General features: G+C 40.6%; 1 protein-coding gene across 5 annotated transcripts in view; it reads left to right on the forward strand.

Annotated features, from left to right (window-relative positions):
- Positions 1–23,777, forward strand: part of Col8a1 (collagen type VIII alpha 1 chain) — a 132,589-nt gene that overhangs the window by 103,494 nt on the left and 5,318 nt on the right. For 2 of the 5 annotated variants that reach the window (XM_006248208.5, NM_001107100.1), the window contains one exon: positions 20,377–20,707. In XM_006248208.5, the coding sequence (XP_006248270.1) occupies positions 20,380–20,707 (328 nt within the window). In that variant the 5' untranslated portion in view covers positions 20,377–20,379. Of the gene's footprint in view, positions 1–5,806; positions 5,961–16,236; positions 16,287–19,599; positions 19,642–20,376; positions 20,708–23,777 lie in introns of all 5 variants that reach the window. The other 3 variants (XM_039088381.2, XM_039088382.2, XM_017598011.3) reach the window with 3 other exon arrangements.

The following is a 23,777-nucleotide window of genomic DNA, read 5'->3' on the forward strand; positions in this document are numbered from 1 at the left end:
AATGGGATAATATCAAATTTCAAAAACTTCTGTGAATGACATAACATGATACTAACAAGATTTGGGCACCACACTGGCCAATCTGATCAAAAAAGACTTTGCATTAGGGATGGCATTTGGGTGGAATCCTAATGACATGAAAAAGCATTAGCCTCATGTTACAGTCGATTCTTACAGAAAAACAACATAACCAAACCAATAAACTCAGTGAAGAGAGAAGTCAGTGGGTCTTGGACACAGGAAGGTAGGAGCAGCATGAGACAGTGACCAAACACGGTACAGATAAGTAGGCAATACTATCATTATCAGTCATGAGTACCTTCCAGGTTTTCTTAAATTAAGAGATTTGACAAATCAAAATAAGAGTTAAAATACTGTCCATAAATAAACTGTGAACATCCAACCAATGGAATGCTATTCAGTGCCAAAACCAAACAAGCTATCAAGCCATAAAAACACATAAATGGAAGGACTTACATAAATGCATGTTACTAAGTAATGAAGCTGCTATGAAAAGCCTCCTTACTATTAGCATCTGTGTCTTAGTCAGGTTTTCTATTCCTGCACATCATGACCAAGAAGTAAGTTAGGGAGGAAAGGGTTTATTCAGCTCACACTTCCACAATGCTGTTCATCACCAAAGGAAGTTGGGACAGGAACTCACACAGGGTAGGAACTTGGAGGCAGGAGCTGATGCAGAAGCCATGGAGGGATGCTGCTTACTGGCTTGCTTCCCCTGGCTTGCTCAGCTTGCTTTCTTATAGAACCCAGAACTAGCAGCCCAGGGATGGCACCACCTACAATTATCTAGACCCTCCCTCTTGGATCACTAATTGAGAAAATGCCTTACAGCTGGATCTCCTGGAGGCATTTCTTCAAGGGAGTCTCCTTTCTCTGTGATAACCCCAACTGTGACAGGTTGACATATAAAACCTGCCAGTACATGCTATAAATGCTTAAAACATGATTTAGTGATTACAGAGGCTAGTTAATTGGAGATGAATGGGCAGGCAGGAAGAACGTAAAGGATACTGAAGACGTTGAAACTATGCTGTGTGATATGAGAATGGCAGATGTGTCATTATCCCTTGAACAAACTGAAGAATGTATAATATCCAACTGTGATACTGGACTTTGCCTGATGTTCTGGTGTAGGTTCATTATGTAGAACAAATGTTCTATTCTGGTACAGGATGTTGACAATGCACAGGCTGTACAGTTTCAGAGAGATGGGGGAGATACAGATCCACTCTTTCCCTTCAATTTTGCTGTGAACTTTAAAATTATCTAAGTAAGTCTATTTTTAAAAGTTAAATAATACAAAAATAGTAAAAGAAAATTTAATTGTATATAAAAGGCGATGCAGGTGGCCCCTTCATGTCCCTGATGATGTCATGTAGGTTCCCCAACTCTACAGTGGGTGTTGAGCTAAGATTTCTTTAGCGCATTATGAAGGGTACTTGGTGAGCAGCCCTGGAAAGCACTGGTAATGTTTCAAGAATCAGACACAAAATAAATTTAAATTCTATTGTAATTTCTACTCACATAGATTCTTATTCTGAGGATTTTTTTCAAAAAGATCCTAGAGAGATGCTCAGCCGTTCAGAACCCTAGCTGCTTTTCCTGAAGACAAGTGCTCAATTGCCAGCACTCACCTAGCAGCTCACAACCATTGTAACTCTCACTCCACGGGATTGAACACCGGAAAGCTTGTGGTGCACAGAGAGACACATATATTTAAAAGTAAATAAATGTCAACAGAAACAGTGTAGTAATGTGAACTTTGAAACTTTTTTCACACAGTATATATTTTACCTGCTCAATCCAAAGGAGTCTTTAATGTTTGCTGAAAATATCGACATCTACAACAATATCATCCAACCAGACCCCTCCCAGACCAGAGCTCAACCAACCAGACCCCTCCCAGACCAGAGCTCAACCAACCAGACCCCTCCCAGACCAGAGCTCAACCAACCAGACCCCTCCCAGACCAGAGCTCAACCAACCAGACCCCTCCCAGACCAGAGCTCCCAGGGTCTAAACCACCACCCCAAGGGTACACAGGGATGGACCTATGGCTCCAGCTGCATATGTAGCGGAGGATGGCCTTGTCAGGCAGCAGTGGAAGGAGAGGCCCTTGGTCCTGTGAAGGCTCGATGCCCCATTGTAGGGGAATATCAGGGTAGGGAGGTGGGAGGGAGTAGGGGGGAGCACCTTCATAGAAGCAAGGGAAGGAGGGATGGGATCTCAGGTTTCTGGAGGGGAAACCGGGAAATGGGATAACATTTAAAATGTAAATACAAAATATTCAATAAAAGAAAAAATCCCCATCTATACTCAAAACTATAATCAGAACTCAAAAACAGGCAACAATTTCCCTTGTTTGTCTCTGTGTCAAATGTCTGCATTGGTAACTAGAGGTAGAGGGAAATGATAGGTTTGAAAATAGGATGGGGAATGGATGGTGCACATCTTTTAAATTTTTTAAGTAGAAATTTTCATCATGGGTTATTGTATTAAGCAGGGTTCTGTAGAGGAGCAGAATCTATATAAATGTAGAAAGGAAGTTTCTTAAATGGCTTATGGGCTGTGGTCCAGGTAGTCCAACAATGGCTCTCTACCAAAAAAAAAAAAAAAGCTGGAAATTCAGCAGGTGTTCAGGTCACAGGGTTGGATGTCCATCTGGTCTTCAGTAGACACTGGTGTCCTGAAGAAGTTGGCCCCAATGTCTGGGAAGGAATGGACTTGCCAGACAGCAGGCAAAGAGAGCAAGCTCCCTTTTCCCATGGCTTTTATATAGGTTGCCACCAGAAGAATGGCCCAGATTAAAGGTAAATGTATCCACCTGAAAAGATCAGGATTAACAATGGGTCTTCCCACTTCAAATGGTTTCATTAAGAAAAAAAAATCCTGGGGCTGGGGATTTAGCTCAGTGGTAGAGCGCTTACCTAGGAAGCGCAAGGCCCTGGGTTCGGTCCCCAGCTCCGAAAAAAAGAACCAAAAAAAGAAAAAAAAAAAGAAAAAAAATCCTGTACCAATATACCCAGCCACTTGGGTTTTAGTTGATTCTAGGTGAAAACAAATTAACATCTTAGAATATAGCCATTACAGTTATGTTTGACATGTCAGAAGTTAGAACAAGCAATGGTCAAATTTATTATGATATATTAAGATTGCTTCAATATGCCATATAATATATAAGTGTAGCAACCCCCCCTCGATTTCTTACAGTTCTCATGAATAACTTATTGCTTCCTTGTACTCCTGTATAAGGTTATGTACTCGGATTATTCAGATGCTACTTGTGTCTGCTATGCAGAAGTGTCCTCTATTTACATTCCTTGCAAGTCTTGTCAGACGGATCTTGAAATAAGTTTGTTTTCTATGGATACACTTCAAGGACTGGTCAGTAGAAGAAGCCCAATCACATGCTGGGAGGTGGAGGGGAGCCAACATGAGATTGTAAAAATGTTGGCAGTTATCATCTTAGTGAGTCAGCCAGCCCAATACACAGGACCAGGAGTTCAATGTTTCCCTGTTACTAACTCACAGAGGTAGAACTTACCAAGGGGAGGTGTCTGAGTGGCCAGGGCCTCAGCCAACCAGCCCTGCGCTCTGAGCCATTTGAGGACAGGGATCTCACTTACTGCTCATTGTTGTGTCTCCAGCACCTGCTTGGCATTTGCTGGATATTGAACTGTATTGGATGGATGGATCAACGGACTAATTACCTGATGAGCACATCTCTCTCCTCCTTTGTTGAGAACTCCAATCTCTTTAAATAGAAGGCTGGACGGTATCTGAAGGTTGTTACCAAGGCGAAGGGCCAGGCTGTGTTTATTAGGAGAAAGTTAGAGAGAGGGAAGCAGTCGTGAATGTGTGGGTCTCCTGGTTATCCTTGGCACATTCCAGACTAGGAATATGCACAGTCATTCTGCAGGCTTGTACGTCAGACTCCAGGAAAGGGCGCTTGCTCCTTGGACTGTGAGATATTTAAACTGCTGATTAGAGAAGCCTTAGCTCTCCCCCTGATGTGATCAGAGACTCAGATAAAAATGGCATAGAAGAACCTTGGTTTGGCCTTCTCCTGGCCACTTGTCACGTGTAGCTGCAGGAGAGAGTCAGCTTCTTTCCTACCTAGAATAGTGTCTATGCTCTGAAACTCTAGCTATGTGATATGACAAAAATGCCAGTAATTTACTCCATATGTACACATGTTTAGGAAGCAGCAGCCCCTGCCATGGGGGGGGTGGGAAAGAAAGCTGAGACCCAAGTCTTGCCAACAACTAAAACTTCTCATCTGAAGCACAAACTTAGGGGACAATCAGGTTCCAAAGAGCTTTGCTAGAGGTTGGCTCTACTCCTAAAAAGGAAGTCTCCGGAAGATCCCTCTTGAATATATTCACACTCACCTCTTAGTGGTTATGTAACAGCTACACACCAATCTTGGCATCATAACCAGCCACTCATCTCCATGATCTGGTAGAGGGGCTTTGTGGCAAGGCTCAACTTCATCCCTCCATCTGATGCTTCTAGTCTCTCCAAAGCACTTGTGAACTTGAGCCCTCCACATTACCCTGTGCACAGTCCCAGTCAGGACAGCCCATCCAAATTTCTTAATATTCCTATACCCTGGTCTTTTCTCAATCATGGGTCAGTCAATTATCACATTTCTAAGGCTGCACCAACTTTCCTAGAGTCTATAGAAATTTAGTTGCAATTTCAAGCACTCTGTAGAGCTGTGAAGAATTATTTTGTCTTGAGGCAAAGATGAGTACTTCTTGGGGCTCCTGAACCTTCCCACATTAGCATGTCTCCTTGCTTATGTGAAGTCTGCCCTTGATCAAGCGAGGAGAAAAGGTGGTTTGACTCGCATATCCCACTATGCCCTCGGTAAAGCATTAGTCTTTATTCTGGCACAGGCACCAAGTGATCCGATGATATAATAAATACCAAGTGGGAACCAGATATCTGGTAAAGGGCAAAGAAATCAGAGATGATGACTGAGGACAAATGAAGAGGAAACTAGAGAGAAAAGGAGCAGACGTGGCTCTGGCTTTTTTTTTTTTTTTTTTTTTTTTGCATTTCTTTTTTAAGCATATCTGCCTTTGCCTCCATTGAGGTAAAAAGTGATATCCAAGTTGGTCTTGAGTTATGTTTAGTTCCTCTCACAATTGTTGAATGGGACAAAAGGAAACTAGAATAGTATGTGGTAATGCACTCACCATCTAACCCTGAGAACCTGGAGGAGGAGGAGGAGGATGGGGGGAGGGGGAGGAGGAGGAGGAGGAGGAAGGTACTAAACCCTAAAGGCCATTCTGTCCCAAATTTAGCATAGATTAAATGCAAGATTCAGATGAATTATTAAGTAGAATATGTAGGCAGGCTATGCAGGACTGAAATGGGATCATGACAACAGATCCTTAGTCTGTTTGCTATTAGGGTGGAGAACAAGATGGCGTTCTTTCCTTCTGGAATTTGGGCATGCTTTCTGGTATTCAAAGGGCTATAAGGGAAGCTCTGCACAGGCTAAGCTGGGTCTCCTTGTAATGTAAATACTTTTCCAAAAGATGGTGATTTTACCTTCCGACAACATCTCCCAGATGTTGTGTGTGTGTGTGTGTGTGTGTGTGTGTGTGTGTGTGTGTCTGTGTCTGTGTCTGTGTCTGTGTCTGTGTGTCTGTGTTGTGTTAACAAAGCTCTCTTGGAGTGTAACTGTTTCTGAGGAATGGTAATTTTAAAGCAGAGAAAAGGAAAATTTCAATAAGAACCAAGCTGCCCCAACTCTCCCTTTATTTTTAAACAGAACCATCAAAGGGCAGCTAACGGAAACATACTTAAGTGGCATTAATTCATCCCTAAGAGGGCTCTCCAAGAGTTTTATTGCTACATAAGGGAAAGCCATAAACCAGCAGGAGGAGAAAGCAAAGAAAATAAGTCTGAGGAGTCATCCTAAGAAGGTGGGTAGGTGGCCAGTAATGTATCCTTGGCTGGTTTCCACACGAAGAAACAGAAATTCATGGCAGAGATGCGGCCCACAAACAACCACAGTGAAGAACATAGAGCTTTGCAAAATGTTGTTGGACACTGCATAGGAGTATGAAGCAAGTGTTCATCCCTCCTCCTCATCCTCATCCTCATCCTCCCCCTCCTCCCCCTCGTCCTCCTACTCCTCTCCCTCTTCCTCTTTTTCCTCTTCCTCCTCCCCCTTCTTCCTCCTCCTTCCCTTCTTCTTCCTCCCCTTCTTCTTCCTCTTCCTCCTCTTCCTCCTCCTCCTCAACACAAGGGATTTCATGCTCCTTCTCAACCCCCCCACCTACTGCCTGACGCTTGTCAGTACCCAGCATAACTACAGGTGACAGTATGAGCAGTAACAGGGCAGTAAATCTTCTCAAGTACATTAGGGATCACTCAGTCCATCACTCAGGTTTTGTAAACAAAGAAACGGTGCGTCAGGAATTACCTTTGCGAAAGGAGAGAGCTACTTGACAGCTAAAGGCCTTAACTTAAAATCAGACCAGAGATTTTGAAAACTGCCTCCATGGTACTATAATACAGCTCAAGCCAAATCTGTGCCCTTTATCGTAAAGAGAACCTTATGAACATCTCGTAAATCAATGAATAGCCACCAATCTCATTTATTCTAAGGCCATCCAATGCCTCTCTGTTCTTTATAAAGTTTATAAAACTCAAAAGCAACACTCTCTATTAACGTTGAGGGGAAAATGGCTATTATGTGGGATTTTCCATTCTTACACTCTGGCAGTAGACATCAGGATACAAAATTAGGGGCATGAGGATAAAAATAGTATGCACATAAGTGAGCTCTATCGATACAGGGTTGGTGACTGTGCCACTCCCAGTTAGTGGCCCTCCAAGTCATCATGCCACCTGAGATCTATTTAGTGTTTAGGTTCGGCAAGGGACAAGATGAAAGTGAGACAGTTCATATATTCACTTGAAAGGATGCATCAAGTCTATTCCATGTTCAGCCATGAACTAAATGCAGATACACTGCACAAAGAGAAAGTTCCCTCTTACTCCTGTGGTCAGTCACCTGAATGGCTTATGCTGAGTGTACCTCCCCTTGATCACTAGCTTCTACAACTCTTGCATAAGAGCTTATTTTTCAAAATAAGTTACAAATTTGTATTGATTGGGGGAAATTAATGTTTTACATTTAGACAGGTGTTCATGGCTAAGTAAGGCTTCATACTTACCTGGTACTTTGAAGTTAGCAAATTGTTGCACTATAAAACAAGTATGTAAAAGAAGTCCATGTGACACTGAATTTGTTAGAATCAAAACTCAGTATTTTTTTTAATAACCAAGGTGGGGAATACATAGCTCAGATACAATTCAAAATAAGAAAAACAGTAAAGAGCTCACGACAGCAACATTACTCCTGAAGTCCCAAAGAAGCCCAGAGAGACCAAGCTAGGAGAAGCAATGAGCTGATTGCTGTAGACCAGAAACCTGCAGCCATTGTCTGTGAAGTTTATTTCCTCCAACAGTAAAAATACAGCTCTGGATTCTGTAGTCACTGCTTGTGTTATCCCTGTAGAAAAGTTGGGCTAGTTTCAGAATCTGGAGCAGAGGGAATAAAAACACTCTTATCATCCATGTTCTTCAAAAATAAGACTCCAGGGTGTCGGAAAGTATGCTCAAGATCCTCCCTTCCTCCTGCTTCCTTTCCTTCCTCTTCCTCCTTCCTCAACACTGTTCTTTCTTTTAATCCTTTTCCTCTTCGTTTAAATAAAGTTAGCGTAGTTTAGTGCTCAGTCCTTTACTTGATCTAAGCACATTCCCGTGCTACAACCTCGTTGCTTAATTTTCATATATTTTTGTATGTGTATATATATACACTTATAAACACATATATATATACACACATAAGCATACATTTAACGTGTGTAAACATATATGAAAACACACACACATATGTATATGGTATACATACACACACACACACATATATATAATTTCATAATACTGTACCTTAACCTTTGTTAGAATGCTGTGAAGTTTGTAATTAAATTAATCCACTGACAATGGACAGATACAAACCAAGAAGTTTAAAATTTTAGAAAATAATATCGTGGCCCAGGAAATAATGGAGGTAGTGTTTTAGAATGAGAGGTGTTTGAGACTACTTGGCACAGAGGTGTCCAGCAAATTAAAAGAAGGATCTCGGGAAACAGGGTTGAACCCTTTTCGATATTTTTGTTTTTGGCAGAAGGGGAAGACCTCACTTCTACCAGATAATGTTAAAGTGAATCAAAATTTTTTTTAATTCTTTAATCATTTTTTTTACAGTCCAGACTTTATCCCCCTCCTGGTTCACCCTCCCACTGTTCTACCTCCCACACCTCCTCCTCCCTCTCTGCTGTCTCCAAGAGATGCCCCCACCCTCACCCCAACCCCACCAGACCTCCTACTTTCCGGGGGCCCAACTCTCTCAAGGGTAGGTACCTATTCTCTGACTGAGTCCAGAACCAGCATCCTCTACTGTATATGTGTTGGGGGGCCTCACATCAGCTGGTGTATGCTGCCTGGTTGGTGGTTCAGTGTCCAAGAGATCCCGGGGACCACCGTTTTAAATTCAGAAGTTTTACAGCATGGACTGATTTCTGGCTTCCCTCTACAAACTGGAAGAGCTGCCCAAATAAAAAGAATGTTACTGTGACAGGAAGGTGGTGGGCAGCTCAGAACCCTCCAATTACACCACATTCACCACAGACCAGCACCTCTTCTACCCACTCCAGGCATTGGGCTTCTATCTGATCTAACTCATTCCCTTCGTTTTATAGTTCAGTAAAAGAAAGACTTCGAATGCATAGAAGGTCACAGACAAGGCAACCCGCAGAGTCTTTCACGTGTGCCAGCATCCTGTTGACAGTCGTGCCCTGGGCAATCATTTATGAAGCACGTCTACAGTGTTGCTCTATATGCTTTTGTATGCTTGCTTATGCCTTGTAATGACTTCTGCTCATAAAAACTTCCTTGCACGTTTCCAGCCTACATAACTCCTGTATCCTTCAAATCTGGCATCCTTCGCATAGCTCTCTATCCTCTCTCCACTTCCATGTTCTCTGAAGAATGTTCACTGGATTAATTGAAAACCGTATGATCTCCCTCCCAGACAGCACATCCATCTCGCTCTCCCTCAAAATAAATCCCACCCTTTAAGTAAATGGAACTCGCAATACCAAGATAGCTGTGGTTTGGTTACACTCTGTGCTTCCTTAGCCTGTGTTCAAAGGGCAGGATATTACCACGCAGGCTAATTATCTAGATGGAGCTGTGGTTACAAAGTGGAGGATTTTAGAGACTGCCCTTTCTGCGGCTGACAATTTATCACAGTTTGGTGTTTTAGGCTTAGTCCCAGATTGAGGACTAAATTATTTAAATTTTAAAGTCTTTGTTGGGAACAGTCATGTGGAATGATTTTTTTTTTCCTGCTCTGGAACCATGCAACAGAGGGGGAAAAAAAAACAAACATATTTTCACTGACCAAGAAACTTGATTTTTTTCCTTATAATTCTTTTACAACTCAGAAATTTTCAGGACTAACTGTTGTAACTTTAGAAAGACTAGTGTTCCGACCAGAAATTAATTCTGTGTGTGGAGGCGTAGAAGGGAAGGGAGGCACCAATTTTGGAAGAAAATTATTAGTTTTATTTTTCTAAGAGTGGTTGATTCAATTTAATGTTCTGCCTATGTATGATAACAGTTCTGGGGATTTCATTTTATTATCAAGTTATTAACAGTTGCATGACTCAAATAAATGAAATGTTAACAACTGAACTCCTCAAAACAACTGTCCCAAAAGCTAGAGGGAAACGCAAACACTGGGTATGACCCTTCAATTCTTTTATAAATCCACAAGACACTTACACCACATGCAGAGATTCAAATAATAAATATTTTAGTATACAGGAAAAATGGATTAAGCTCACATTTGACCCTTGATTTGGGGAATTTGTTTCACAATTTCTTATTAAAATATCAACGTGAATAATCTAATGACACAACAGCTCATTCATTAAAAGAGAATGCCAGCACAGGACTTGGCTTGGTCTTCTCCATATACACCAATTGAGTGAATACAACGGGCCACATAGAATGCAACGTAAGGAAAGAACTTCCATGTGGCCTGTCCTCAGAAGTCACTGAAACACTCATGCCTGTGAAGGGCTTTACCTTCTGATTCCAGTAAGGACCCATGCCAACTGGAAACTGAGCCCACTGTATTTAACAGTTCAGATTTCCCAGTTTTCAAAAACCTTGTCAATTTCTCTAATAGTAAGACACACCATCGTATGCCACCTGAGTTTCCTGTAACCCCTCAACCTCTCCAGGAGGGTGCTGTGCTCTGATGAAATGCCACTTGGATTACAACAGAGGAGAAAAGAGGAGATAAAAGTCCAACGTTTAGTCTCCCTTTCCTGGCTCCCATGCCTCAGGTCCACCCTAGGGCTCCCCAGTCCTTAACACTCAGGTGAGGGCCATTCAGGAAACAAGTCTGTTTCTGTCTTTCTGCAGGATATGATTTTAACTTTGTCAGGTTTGTGGCCTAGGATGCTTAAAGAGGAGCCTAATTTTTATCACCTTACTTCATTAAGTTAGTTCAATTTATCCACAGAGGACCACTTCAACCGCAACTACCCTGCATCCATAGACTGGCAATAACTTTTTCATGGGAAGCCTTTGCCAATGCTTGTATTCACATGGGTTCAGGGATCCAAACCTGGATCTACTGTAAGAACAACAAGTACTTTTATTGGCTGAGCCATGTCTCCAGCCCATTCACTTGCCACTCTTACTTCAAAGTCAATATTTCCTGAATGACTTTGCAAGAATTTTAAGGTCACACAATTGTAAGAGAACATAATTCGTAGACGTATTCATTTAATTTAATTTTAGGAAGGGTCTCACTGTGAAGTCCTGACCTAGAAGTTGCTAGTTAGACAAAGCTGACCTTATTATACTCAACAGAGATCTGCCTGCTTCTGCCTCCTAAATGCTGGGATTAAAAACCACATCTGGCCTTCACAGCTACATTTTAGAGAATTCTCAACAACCTTCACTTTTGTGTTTAACCTTTGAATCAATCCTCTTTAAGGCAGACATTATACTCTGAACTTTGTTTCCCATCTGGGGTCTTCCTTTGGTGTCTCATCCAATTCTGCTTATCTTTCAAGGAAAAAAATTATAAAAAGGCTTTATGAATTCGATCCCCAACTGTAAGACTAGAGATTGAAAAGCTATTGGAATTATGAGCTATATCTAACTTTCCAAAACAGAAACTTTGATCATCTCCATCGGAAGTCCACTGACCTATGAAGGGTGTAAATTCTCTTCACACTCTTGGTTACTAGAAAACATCAGAATTAGAAATGACTTTGAATTCTACTAACCAGCATCCTCGTTCTGCAAGCAAAGGAAATGATGTTGAGGCAGGAATGGATGACTGAGTCAGACCTACAGCTTAGGCGCTCTGTGCTCTGAAAACAATGCTACTTTCATTCATGGGTAGGGAGCAATTCCACTGCAGAATGCACTCTTTCAAGGTTTCTCTCAAGTGTTTTGTAAGCTGCTTAGCAGCTGACAATATTCCAGTTAGGGAAACAAAGGGAGTTAATTACAGGCTTCAAATATGTGAGCTATTATTTTAAGAGAAAATATTCTCCAGATGTTTCCCACCTCCTTTGAGAATGGAAAAAGGAAATGAGCTTAAAGACCAGCAGAAGAGATTCCGATTAGATATTAAGAAATCTAGGGCGCGCTGCAATTGGTTACTCAGAGTATTGTGACATCTCCTCTAGGGACCTGTTGGAATGTGCTGCTTGGCCACTCATTTCAGGGGGGTTTACGTGTGTGGCCCATTTTCATGGCAAAATATAATGGACTTCTCAAGTCCTGTATGTCCCACAGGTCATGTTCTGCTTGTAGGTGGGTTCTTAATTATATTAGGATCTGGGGTTGTAAGTGAAGTGTACAACTCAAACTTAGTTCTCATCACTTCTGATAGATGTAGATGGAAAGATGAATTAAAACCATGAAATGTTTGTTGAATGATCTTGCCCAATATATCTATTGGATTGATCGGCCTGGATATGATGGGGTTATTTTATTGGGGTTCTGTTATATGCCTATTCTCATCCCCAGTGACTTCGTGATATCATGAATACCTAGTCTGAGGAGCAAAGAGTATCAAACTCAAGATCCTATTTTGTAATGCACAACTTCCCAGACAGGGAGTTAGGTTGGTTGTGTGGAGGACAAAATTGAGAAAAGTTAGACTGAAATTAGATAGACCTATACCTCACAAAATAAGATGGAGATGCGGTGCTCCTGGAAGTAGCCAAGAGGAGTTTTAATTTTCTATCTTGAAAAGCAACAAGGATAAGTATGCAGTTCTGGATTTCGGGAAAGCAATAAATCATGTAAGTACAGGATGAGAAGACAGCAATTGAAAGACTCTAATAGCTTTAAAGTTCTACAGATTCTGGCATGGTTGTGCTTGCCTGTAAGAGCAGCACTTGGGAGTGGGGAGGTGAAGGCAGTAGGATCAGAGGTTCAAAGTCATCCTCAGCAAACTTGAAGCCAGCCTAGACTACACGATACTCTGGACCTAACAAATTAATCATGAACTTATTAAAAATTAATAATCAAAATGATTATAACTAGATGGTCACTGCCCCCAACCATTCTCCAGTTCCAATTTTCTCAATTATAATCAATTTTATTCAAAGCCAATCTGGGCACAGCACTGAATGACTTCTCAATGATAATCCATCCCAACAAAAGAATTCGATTTTTAGATTTCAATGTCTAAAAGAGAAAGGGGGTGATTTACAATATGTCTATATACATATTATATGTACACATATAATATATATGTATACATATATACAGGATACAGTTTATATCCTGTAATAACTGATACGTATTAATTTTTCTTCGCTGCTGCTGCAACCAGGAAATACCTTTTTCACTGAGCCCTCACAAGTAGCAATGAACACCACACACTTAACCTGTACTGGATTCCCTGGAAAGACAGATAGATATGTTTCCCTTTATTGTTTACAGTCGGTCCTATCCTCCTTTGAAACCCGGGTGTCAGACCACTCAGAAGCTCGGCTCCCAGTCTAAAACGGGTTCTGAAAAAGCAAGCTCTCAGTGAAGGATGGGCCCCCACTCCATCTCTGCTTCTCCCTCTCCTGCATTGTTTTTTTCTCTTTTTCATCACATCATTCAGATTTGTTGTGTCCACAGCAAAAAATAACCCTCAAAGTATTCAAAATACAGTTCTCCTGCCAGGTTAAGCAAAGTCAGGATTATATTTAACATGATGACAAAGTTGGTTTAAAATAAAGCTTAAAATCTTAATGTTTGCAAATCACATTAAAAGAACATTGAGATTATGCTAAATTATATCAAAACTGGTTAATAGTATAGAGAAAATGAAACCATAATCCCAAGAGTAATAATATCAGTTATGGAATAAATTACATCTGTAATGTTTATATTACAAAAAAATTCAGATCTCTGGTTAACCAAGGAGTAGGCAAAGCATGGTCACATGACCTTTTGTTCCCCACCCCCTTTATTGAAAACATATTCTTTACTCATTTAATACATTCTGATTACAGTTTCCCCTCCCTCTACTCCTCCCCACCTCCCCTTCCTTTCAGATCCACTCCCTTCTGCCTCTCATTAGAAGAGCACAGGCTGCTAAGAGATAACAACCAAACATAACAAAATAAAATATAACAAGACAAAACAAAAGCCAGCACACCAGGGACAAGGCAAACCAACAGAAGGAACAGGGCCCAAGAGAAGGCCAAAACCCCTTTGATCTATAATGCTGTCCTGCCTGCAAATTATGCTAGGGCAATGGTTGCAGAAATCTAGTGACACTAACCAACTAATTTATGATTTGACTTAAGGCCTAACCCACAGCATTCCTGACACTCCTCCTTAGGTAAGGAGGAATCAGGGACTAGATAGTCCAAAACCTAAAACAAAACCAAATACTACTGGTCTATTTTTTTTTTAGAAAGTGATAAGAGAATCTTCATGATATTCTGCTCTATTCATAGATTAGTGCCCTATCTTAATTATTTATTAATTAATTTCTTTATTCATTTACTGGTTTTTAAATACAGGATTCCTCTCTGTAGCCCTAGCTGTCCTGGAACTCACTCTGTAGACCAAGTTGGACTCAAACTCAGAGATCCACCTGCCTCTGTCTCCTGGGCTGGGATTAAAGGTTTGCCCCACCACCACCTGGCTATGATTTAAAAATATCAAGTCTTTCTTACAAGCTGTTTATTTTCATATAATTTTCAAAGCAACAAAGTTAGGTGACAAGACGATGGCTTTCTTTATAAATGTTTCCATTATTGTTAATATCCAAATGGAAAATATTAGTGCTTTGTGTTAATGACCATTAACATTGTAAGGAGGGGCTGAGAGTTAGTGAATGATTTTGAAAGTCTGTCTCAGCCTCAAGAGCTTTGATTATGAAGATTTGTTAACAATTCTGAGCAACCCCTCTCCCCAAAACTACATTTTTTTCTAGAAGCTCAGGCATATTGGCTAATGGAGAGAAAAAATATAAAGTTGGTTACAATTAATTATGTTTCACTTTAAGTTAAATAATGGTGACTGAGAAGGCAGAGAACACTTAAAGCGTAAGCTAGAAATTGAGTTGGTCCAGAGAAAGTATGTGTTCTGAGTTGATTCACCCATCTCAAAATCTGTTACGATCCTAATCCACGGTACCCCATTCATAGTCTAAATGACTATATTTAGAGAGAAGAGAAAAATTAAATTAAATTAAAATGGGGCTCCTGGGGTGACTGAAAAACAAAACACGCACAATAAAGATCATGTGAAGACACAGAATGAAGACTCCCAATACAGCTCGGAAAAGCGCTCGGCAGAGCCACGCCCAGACAAAGCACTGACCTTGGAAGTCTGTGCCTGTTTAATAGTGGGGAAGTAATTTCTGTTACTTAGCTACCAGTCTGACGTGTTTCACTATCACCAGCGCAATATTACAGTAGGTTTGAAATCTGAGAGATTAAAAAACAATAACACCCCTAAGGAGAAAACGTAATGAAAACGCCAACCTGTAGGTGACAGATAAGGGGAGGGGCCTACTGTTGAAACAAGGTATTAGTGGAAAAATACCCCACAGCTGTATTGTAATAGGTAGAATCGTCCCTCCGTTCCTGTTTGGCCTCTTAAGAGAGATTATTTTAAAATCAGCAAGGATGGCTCAGTGGGTAAGAGCATTTGTTCTTAAAGGTTTGGTTCCCAGCATCCATCTGGCAGCTCGAAAGTGTCTATAACTCCAGTTCCGGGGCTTCTGAAACCCTAGCCTCTATGGGCACCAGACGTGCGTGCAGTCCACACACATACCTACATACAGGCAAAACAGTCACATGTTAATATAAAAATAAATGAATCTTTTTTAAAAATGTCAATACTCAAATCTTTACTCGTAATTTACTTCCCGTGGACATTTTCAACTACCACCCTTTCCAGTTTCTCCGACTTAAAGCGTTTCTTGGGTGCTTTTTTCTACTCTGTGTACCATGAGTTTCTGTCCAGATTCCTGTGATGCTGGGAAATGCAAGGGATATGATTAGGTCATGAGAGCAAAGAGCCCCTTGGATTGGTGCCCTTAGGAAACAGATCCTCACCTTTCCCTGACACGAGGACAAAGAAAATGATGGTGTAAGCCAGGAAGCAATTCTCCCCAGACACCTTCCATCCGGCCTCTTATTCTCCAACTTTGCAGTCTCCAGACCTTTGACCTCCACTGTTTACCACACCCAGTCTGAGGCGCTGCATCATGGCAGCTTTGATGAACAAATGACAACCGCCTACTGTGTATTTGCTAGAACCTGAGTAGATTAGACACACCTGCTTAGCTTTGTCTACAGCACTTGTACCCAATATTCCTAGTTATTTGTACTTGTTTATCAGTTGTCAATACTAGAAAGCAAGTTCAATAAGGTAAGACTTTTTAAATTAACCATTCTATCCTTCGACCCCCACCCAAAAGAAATTAAACCTGAAGCTCAATAAATAACTGTATCCAATGAATGAATTGCTCTGGAAAAATGCAACCAAGAGATAATCTTCCTTAGGACAGTTAGAACAACAATTCTGGGAAATACTGGGAGAATGATCTACTTCATTTTCCCTTTCTTCAAGGCTCTTGAGGAACCACAAACCCCATATCAAGACAAGGAGGAGGCTGGCAGGTAATACGATAATTTCCCACTACACCATAGACACACATGTACACAAATACACAAGACCAAGTTAGATACAGAGCAAAGACTGAAGGTTAAATATTTAACTATTGTTTTGTACAGCAATCCAGAATTTTATGAGGATAAATGGACAGACGGTGTACTCAGAGTCTCTAAAATAATATGTATCATGTCAGTCTAGTGTGGTGTACATCACAGATCTCAGGAGAAAATACAAACTCATTCCAACCTTGTCCAACTACAGGAAACATTCAGGAAGCTATTCAAAGAGATGGAGGTTGGCAATTCTGACAGCAAGATAAATGACAGCCTTGCTTCAATGGGTCTTTTTTTCCTCTCATATTTAACGAGTGTGGTTTTTGTTGTTGTGTTTGCTTTTTGGCCATGTTTACTGAGTGTGTTTTAATGACCATCCTTGCCATATTCACTTTACGTTTATCATCGTTACAGTTATAACCTCACATTTACTTTGGCTAGACTCTTCCTTTGAAAGTCCCAGTTGGTTTTTGTTTGTCTTTTTGGTTGTGCTCCATTAGTCATAACTTACCTTTAAACGGTACTTTTCAGCTTATGAAGAATTCATATTACTGTCTGTAACAGCTCTGATGAGTGGGCAGAGATTGTCATGGGTGAGAAAACTGCGACCCAGTGGAGATGAGAGATCTGCCCAAGGTCTAGGCGTGGAGAATTGCAGAGCTAAAACTCAAACGTTAAGTTTTTTTGAGTTCCAGAGTGTATGGCATTTGTCATGAGAGCCATCACTTAGTCTACCCAGCTGGCAAAGATGCCTTGTCTACACCTCTGTACCCATTAAATATTCTTATCGTCATGTAACACACACACACACACACACACACACACACACACACACACACACACACATCATAAAAGAAAAAGTAGAAAGCAAGAAAAATAGCAGAGAAAACTCACAGCATATTACTCTTCAGAAAAGGAAGAGAGGTACAAGAACCCGCTACATGGCGTCTCAGAGGGGCTTCTGAGACGGCTTCTTCCCTGTAGGTGTTTCTCTACTGTAGCGCTTCTGATATTCTTCGAACGATGTGAGAGAACCACGATACCACTTTGACCACCAAAACTCTCCTCAGGGACCAGAAGGAAATTAGTAGGGCTAAGTCAAGCGGTAAATTCCTCCATAAATTTTCAAGTTAAAACTGAGCAAAGTTTACTTAAACAAAGAGCCAAAGAAATGGCAGAAGGCCGACTGGATGAGGTGGTTTGAGAGAGAGGAAGGCCAAGCCAATGAGAGGAAGTGGTGTGGGGGAAGCTGGGTCCTGCTGATCCCTGGGGATTCACCTGGACTTTTAGGCATCTTGTTCCGTTTCGTTTGCTAGCATTTCACAAGTGTGTCCTGGCTTAAAGACTACTTAAGTATAATCAGTGCGGCAAGTGCATTGCTGGGAGGGCAAACGCCAAGCGTGTAAGTCTATTACTTACGGCAGCGCCACACGGTTAAGGTTCGATAGTGGGATGTTCGGCCTCAAAAGGCTGAATGGAGTTCCTAGCTTCTATGTCAGTAGGCATTACCACACATTTCTGGTATGAATTAACACTTTCGGGTCACTGGTGAGTACCTTACAGATACTGGATATTAAAATCAGGAGGCAGTTACAATAAAACTAAGACCTTATAACAAAGGAAGAGATGGGTGGGGTTTGTTTAACTATTCATATCTAGACAAAAAAAAAATAAAGCCTAAGAACCAGTCTTGGTGGGGGTTGGGGGACCAACAGTATGTATAGTGAGTTGCTTTTGTGTTTTAAAGCAGTTTGTGTTGAGTTCCATATTTATAAACTGTCTCTGGAAAACAAACATGGAGAAGCAATGAGCAAAGTTGCTGCTTCAAAAATAAGGGATTTTAAAGAAGAGGAGTTGATGACGACAATTTTTTTCTCTATGTCTTTTGCTACTCCTTCTTGGTGCACACGTTTCCACTTCAACAGGGTAGCTCTCTGAGGCCAGGACTCACTGACCACATTATATTCAACCTTGTATATCAGGTGGGCCTAGCATGGTTTCTGGTAGGAATTTAATAAATTTCAGTAGAGCTTTTACCGTAATGTTCTTTTACATCTAAAATAAGTTAATAGTGATACAAAATAAATCAGTATTCATTTGATGGCTCTTTCCCAATGGCTTCTAATAACCACTTAATCATTTAGAAGGACAGAAAATAACAACGCGCTGTCTGCTCCCTCTTACCAGTATATGTATTATTCAGATGCTTGAAATAAACACTCTTCCTCGTAACTATGATGATCGTATCATGGGGAATGCTTTATAAATCATTTTAATGGCTAACATTACGTCACCTATTCCCTAGAGGAAAAAAAAACCCGAATAATTTGTATATTTGGAGAAATGGGAAAGCAATAAATTTTCTGGTAGGGATTTACTTTAATTTTTTTTCTTTTTCTTTTTAATTAACCAATACTTTTGTGTTCTGTTCAGACTTTTGGCATTACCCTTCAATAGAATGTCGCAAATCCAACACAGATTTTCTAAAAAAACAAAAAAAAAAGAAAGAAAGAAAAAAAGCAAGACACTATAATCCACAATTAAGTTAGGCAAAAGGAAAAACACCCATGGAAAGGGGACTCAAATTACTTGCACACGGGTCTTTTTGAGGCGTTCCAGGAATAGTTGCATTAAAGATTGTGAGGCTCTTGCTACTTCTTCTCCAGCATTGTGATACTCTCTAATTTTCAATTAGACCTTTAATAAGGTGTGAGCGAGCTTACAGCAGCTACTCAGAGCAGTACGCATACAGCAGTGGATGGCGGAGGTGGGGGAAAGCACTGGACAGACTTGGAGTGTGTCGTGCCTGCCCCCTGGTGTCCATTCTCTCACATTGCATTTTTCTGAACTGGTCTCTAGCCTAGGGTGTTACCAAGCAGAGGTCTCCTCAAGCTGACTCTTATAAACAGATAAAACCCGCTTATATTTATTCCGTTAACTGTTGACTTGCAGAGAGAACCATTAAATAGCTTAGAAACAGTTTGTTCTTGTGACTGGTCAGTCATCTCCCTGTGTCTTATTTATGCAATTAATTTATTTTGTAAGATCCCTTCGCTTCATAAAACTTCAAAGATAAACTTTAATGGACTCTGAGTGCAGCTAGCCAAATTCTGAACGAGTTACTTCATAGTTATTTAAATAGAGGAGAAAGTGCATAATTATGATGGTGATTTTTACGATGACCTTCTGGCACCATCGAATGAAATGCCCCTTCTCTGTAATTTTTGATGTTGCTTTTACACTTATTGTACATTTATATTTATAGGTATTTATGACAACCATAAGCGTCCAGAAAAACATTTAACAGGTGAGCAATTTCAGCTCCTGTCATAATCTTCATGACCTACACATTTTAACCGTTTCCATTTTAACATGCTCTCCAGTTGGAAGAGTGCCCCCATTGAACCAAGTTAGAACTGTCCAAGTAAAAGTGAGTTGAAAAGATAACACTCAAATTCTCTTCCAAATTTAATGATTCGATGTAGCTCCGACATGATCAACCAGGGCTGTGCAGTCCTCCGTGCATAGTTTTTATGAAATGATGGTCCAAGGTGTCCTGGTACATTTCCTGGCAACATATCAGCATTACAGCCAGCTAGAAGGCAGGAAGGGAGAAGCACGCTCGCTGCTTCCAGGGGACCTTCTAGGAAGGAGCATCCAGTACAATGATATTCAGTTGGCAAAAGTCGATTGATCCTATCACCACACCTACCCTAGTGTCTTCTTTCTGGATTGTTTTATCCCAAGCTAAAGATCAGGTTTTCTGACATTATGGGAAAATTCCAGAGTTGACATTCGGAGAAATTAGCCACCTCTAGACTATATTCCAAAAGTTACTTTCATTTGACAGATTCAACCTCTCTGGCATTTGTTCTAGTTCTTATTAAAAGGTGGCAACTTCACTTTATGGTCTTTTCTCGTGTAACTTTCTGACAATGGAGACCGTGGGTTTCTCCACCTCCCCTAACCTTCTGTCTCTAAAGAGAGAGCAGTCTGTTGGCCAGGAGGTGCTCACTGTGCTGCTGTGTTCCTCCCTCCACAGGTGATGGCTGTGCCACCCAGGCCTCTACAGCTGCTGGGAATACTGTTCATCCTTTCCCTGAGCTCCGTCAGACTCGCTCAGGCCGGTGCCTACTATGGAATCAAGCCTCTGCCACCTCAAATCCCTCCTCAGATACCACCACAAATTCCACAGTACCAGCCCTTGGGCCAGCAAGTACCTCATATGCCTTTGGGCAAGGATGGCCTTTCCATGGGCAAGGAGATGCCCCACATGCAGTATGGCAAAGAGTACCCACACCTACCCCAGTATATGAAGGAAATCCAACCTGTGCCAAGAGTGGGCAAGGAAGTGGTGCCCAAAAAAGGCAAAGGTAACATCATACTGCAGTTTCAAAATGGCAGCTCTCCAGACTCCTAAACTGTAGAAGTTGAGAAGGAAACTATGTAGACACTTTTATTTTTTTAAATTTGTTACTGCTGTGAATCAAGTGCCAATTTTTTAAAGGGTCAAACTTAGAGAAAGATGCAAGGAAAAGACTTTCAGGTCTGGTTATCCAATTTCAAGTGTTCAGCCCTAAAATTATATACATGCAAGCAACACTAAATTGACTCAACAGATTTTACTTATATATTTATGCACGAGTTTGTGTGGAATTGGGTGCACATGGAAGAAACTGGAGGGAGGGAAGAAATAGGAAGAGGGGATGTAATTATATTTTAATTTTAAAAATAAAAGTTAATACAGGGATTTGATTTGATCCTCAGCATCATGAAATATATAATTATAATCTATTTTTGGTTTTATTATTTTAACTAGCAAAAGATTGAACAGAGCATATTTAGCCACAGTCTATTCTTATGAATATTATTAATTTATTTAAGTATTCATCAGTTATATGTGAACTCTGAGTCAGATGCAGGGAGTTCATGAAGCTGAAGGAGCAAGATATGAGGGTTAAAGAAACCTCTTCCAAGCTAAGAAACAATGTTTTCAGGAATATATATAAAAGAAAAATACAGTGAAACATTTCATGAAGTAGGTGATACACTTCCAAGTGTTCAGTGCTGCTTTAAAGAACTCAAACCAGTCACCAACCTATCAGGAAGCTAAAGGGCACAGAAAATTTCCAAGTTACTGTCTAGGAATGTGTGTTAGGTCTTTTATAGCTACAAAGTACCCACTAATGAGAGATACTTTACCATAAGTTCAACTTGCTTATCTTGAGTTCTCAGAAGCGCAGCATCTGAGGGAACATAGGAACATCAGAGTAGCGTTCCTTCACAATGAAGGAAGTGGAGGTCATCTCCACTGGTTCCCTCCAATGGCAGAAACCACTGTTCTGGAGAACCACTTGATTAGCTGCCTAGAACCCAGAAATCAAAAGCTATGAATTCACTTCCTTGATCTTTAAAATAAGACTATTGAATCAGTGACAGAGGGCAACTGGTGCTGAGTAAACTCTAAAGCACTGAAGGTTTTGAGTGGTCTCAGCTGCCAGTCACTCCAGATGCTCGGGCAGGGAGGACTGTGGTCTAGGCACTGTGCGGCAGGCATCCCAATAAGGTGCGATACTTCAGGGTGGTAGTGTGTGCCTGTAGTCAGGAGGCTGAGGCAATAGGGTCAATCACAAGCGCGAGGCCACCCTGAGCTCCATAGTAACATGTTGTGCCATTAATAATAATTAATAATATCAATATTAATATATTAATATATAATACTAATGTATATGTATTAATAAATTATTATTATTATTAGAATGTTATCTTGGATTCTCCCTTAATTACAATTTGATTACTAATCCTATAGTATGTGTTAATGTAAACATTCCATACATTTTTACTCTTTAAGAGCTGGCATACCATTGAGGGAATCATCTAGGTCTTTTTTTCTTTCCTTTCGTCCTTCCTTCCTTCCTTCCTTTCGTCCTTCCTTCCCTCCTTCCTTCCTTCCTTCCCTCCTTCCTTCCTTCCTTCCCTCCTTCCTTCCCTCCTTGCTTGGCTTGCCTGACTTCTGGTGCATCTGTAATCAGATGAATATTCCTGTCTGGGAGGAATATGATTTGCAAGGTTCTCTTTTGTTTCCTGGCAGTACTTTAGCAAGCAGCACAACGATTAGACTTAAATGCTACGTGTAGTTGAAGGACAACTTCGGAAGCGCGTATTTCTTTTCTTTTTGCACCCCACCCTTCCCAGTAGCACGGGACATCTCAGGGAGTTGTTTGCCTGCTAAGCACAGTGAAGTGGCATGCTGGTGTAATAGAAAAACAGGCAAGCTAGCAGCTTAAGTCACCCAGTCACCACGTCATGCCGAGGCCAGAAACATAAACAAAACTTCCTGTTCCTAAACTAAGCTTCTCTCCTTGTGTAAACTGCCTGCCACCCTAAAGTGCCTTATTCATTTCTGAACTAAAGCCCAATTTCCAAGCAGCACAATTTATTCCAAAAATTTATATTTGTGGCTTGAGAAATCTACAGCATGTCAGAGACACTAAGCAAATTCATTGGGTCTAGGAGACAGATGTGGAGAGGTGTTTGTCAGACCACGTGCAAAATGAAAGGCATTTTCTTTTTTCCTGGGTGCGTGGGAGAATGATTTTCATCACCCACTTTTCAGCACATGAGGAAGCATTTAGCCCCACATTATTAAATTAAAAGTAACACATGCAGCCAGGCACAGAACGGCAAGAACCATGGATCTTATTAGCACGCAGCAATATAACAATGTACAGAGGCAGAGGATAGAATGTTGGTCATTCTTATAGCAGGTAGGGAATTGAGGAGAGGGGTGGATGGAGAGGACAAGAGACAAGAGGTGCAAAATGTAAGCCAGGCAGCAAGAATATGGTTTTGATTTTGTCCTTATTCATTTCTAGATCTATTACCAAATGTGGTAAAAAAAAAAAAACAGTCAGCAATATATTATTATATTTAAAAGGAAGAACGACTTCCAAAGCTGTCCCTACAAAACTAAGTATGTAAAGTGACAGAAATGTTGATTAACTTGGTTTAATTATTCCATATTTTATTCATAAATTATACCATCACCTTGAAGCCCATAAACATCTACCATGTAATTTTGTTGGTTCATAATAAAATCTTTACATTGATAATAAGGTCATGGGGAAAATGCAATATAACTTTTAAGTAGAAAAATGTTTTTAAAAAATTAAATAAATAAAAACAGAAGGACGACAACATTCTCTAAAATACACACAAATGTGTGCCCCAAACAAAGGAGATGAAAATACTATGTCAGGTGGTCATCTCTGCTAAGTGGGCTCAATGACGATGCCTTATTCCCCTGTTATACAAACTCCACCTTCCCAAACTCTGTAAAAGGGACACACAATAAGATCTTCAACTTTTGTGCTTGGAAATGTTTTGTTAATTTTATTTTTTAGCTTTTAAACTTTAACCAATACCGATTATATAAGCAGACGC

The sequence above is a fragment of the Rattus norvegicus genome, chromosome 11 (assembly GCF_036323735.1).
Source record: "Rattus norvegicus strain BN/NHsdMcwi chromosome 11, GRCr8, whole genome shotgun sequence".
Classification (NCBI taxonomy): Eukaryota; Metazoa; Chordata; class Mammalia; order Rodentia; family Muridae; genus Rattus; species Rattus norvegicus.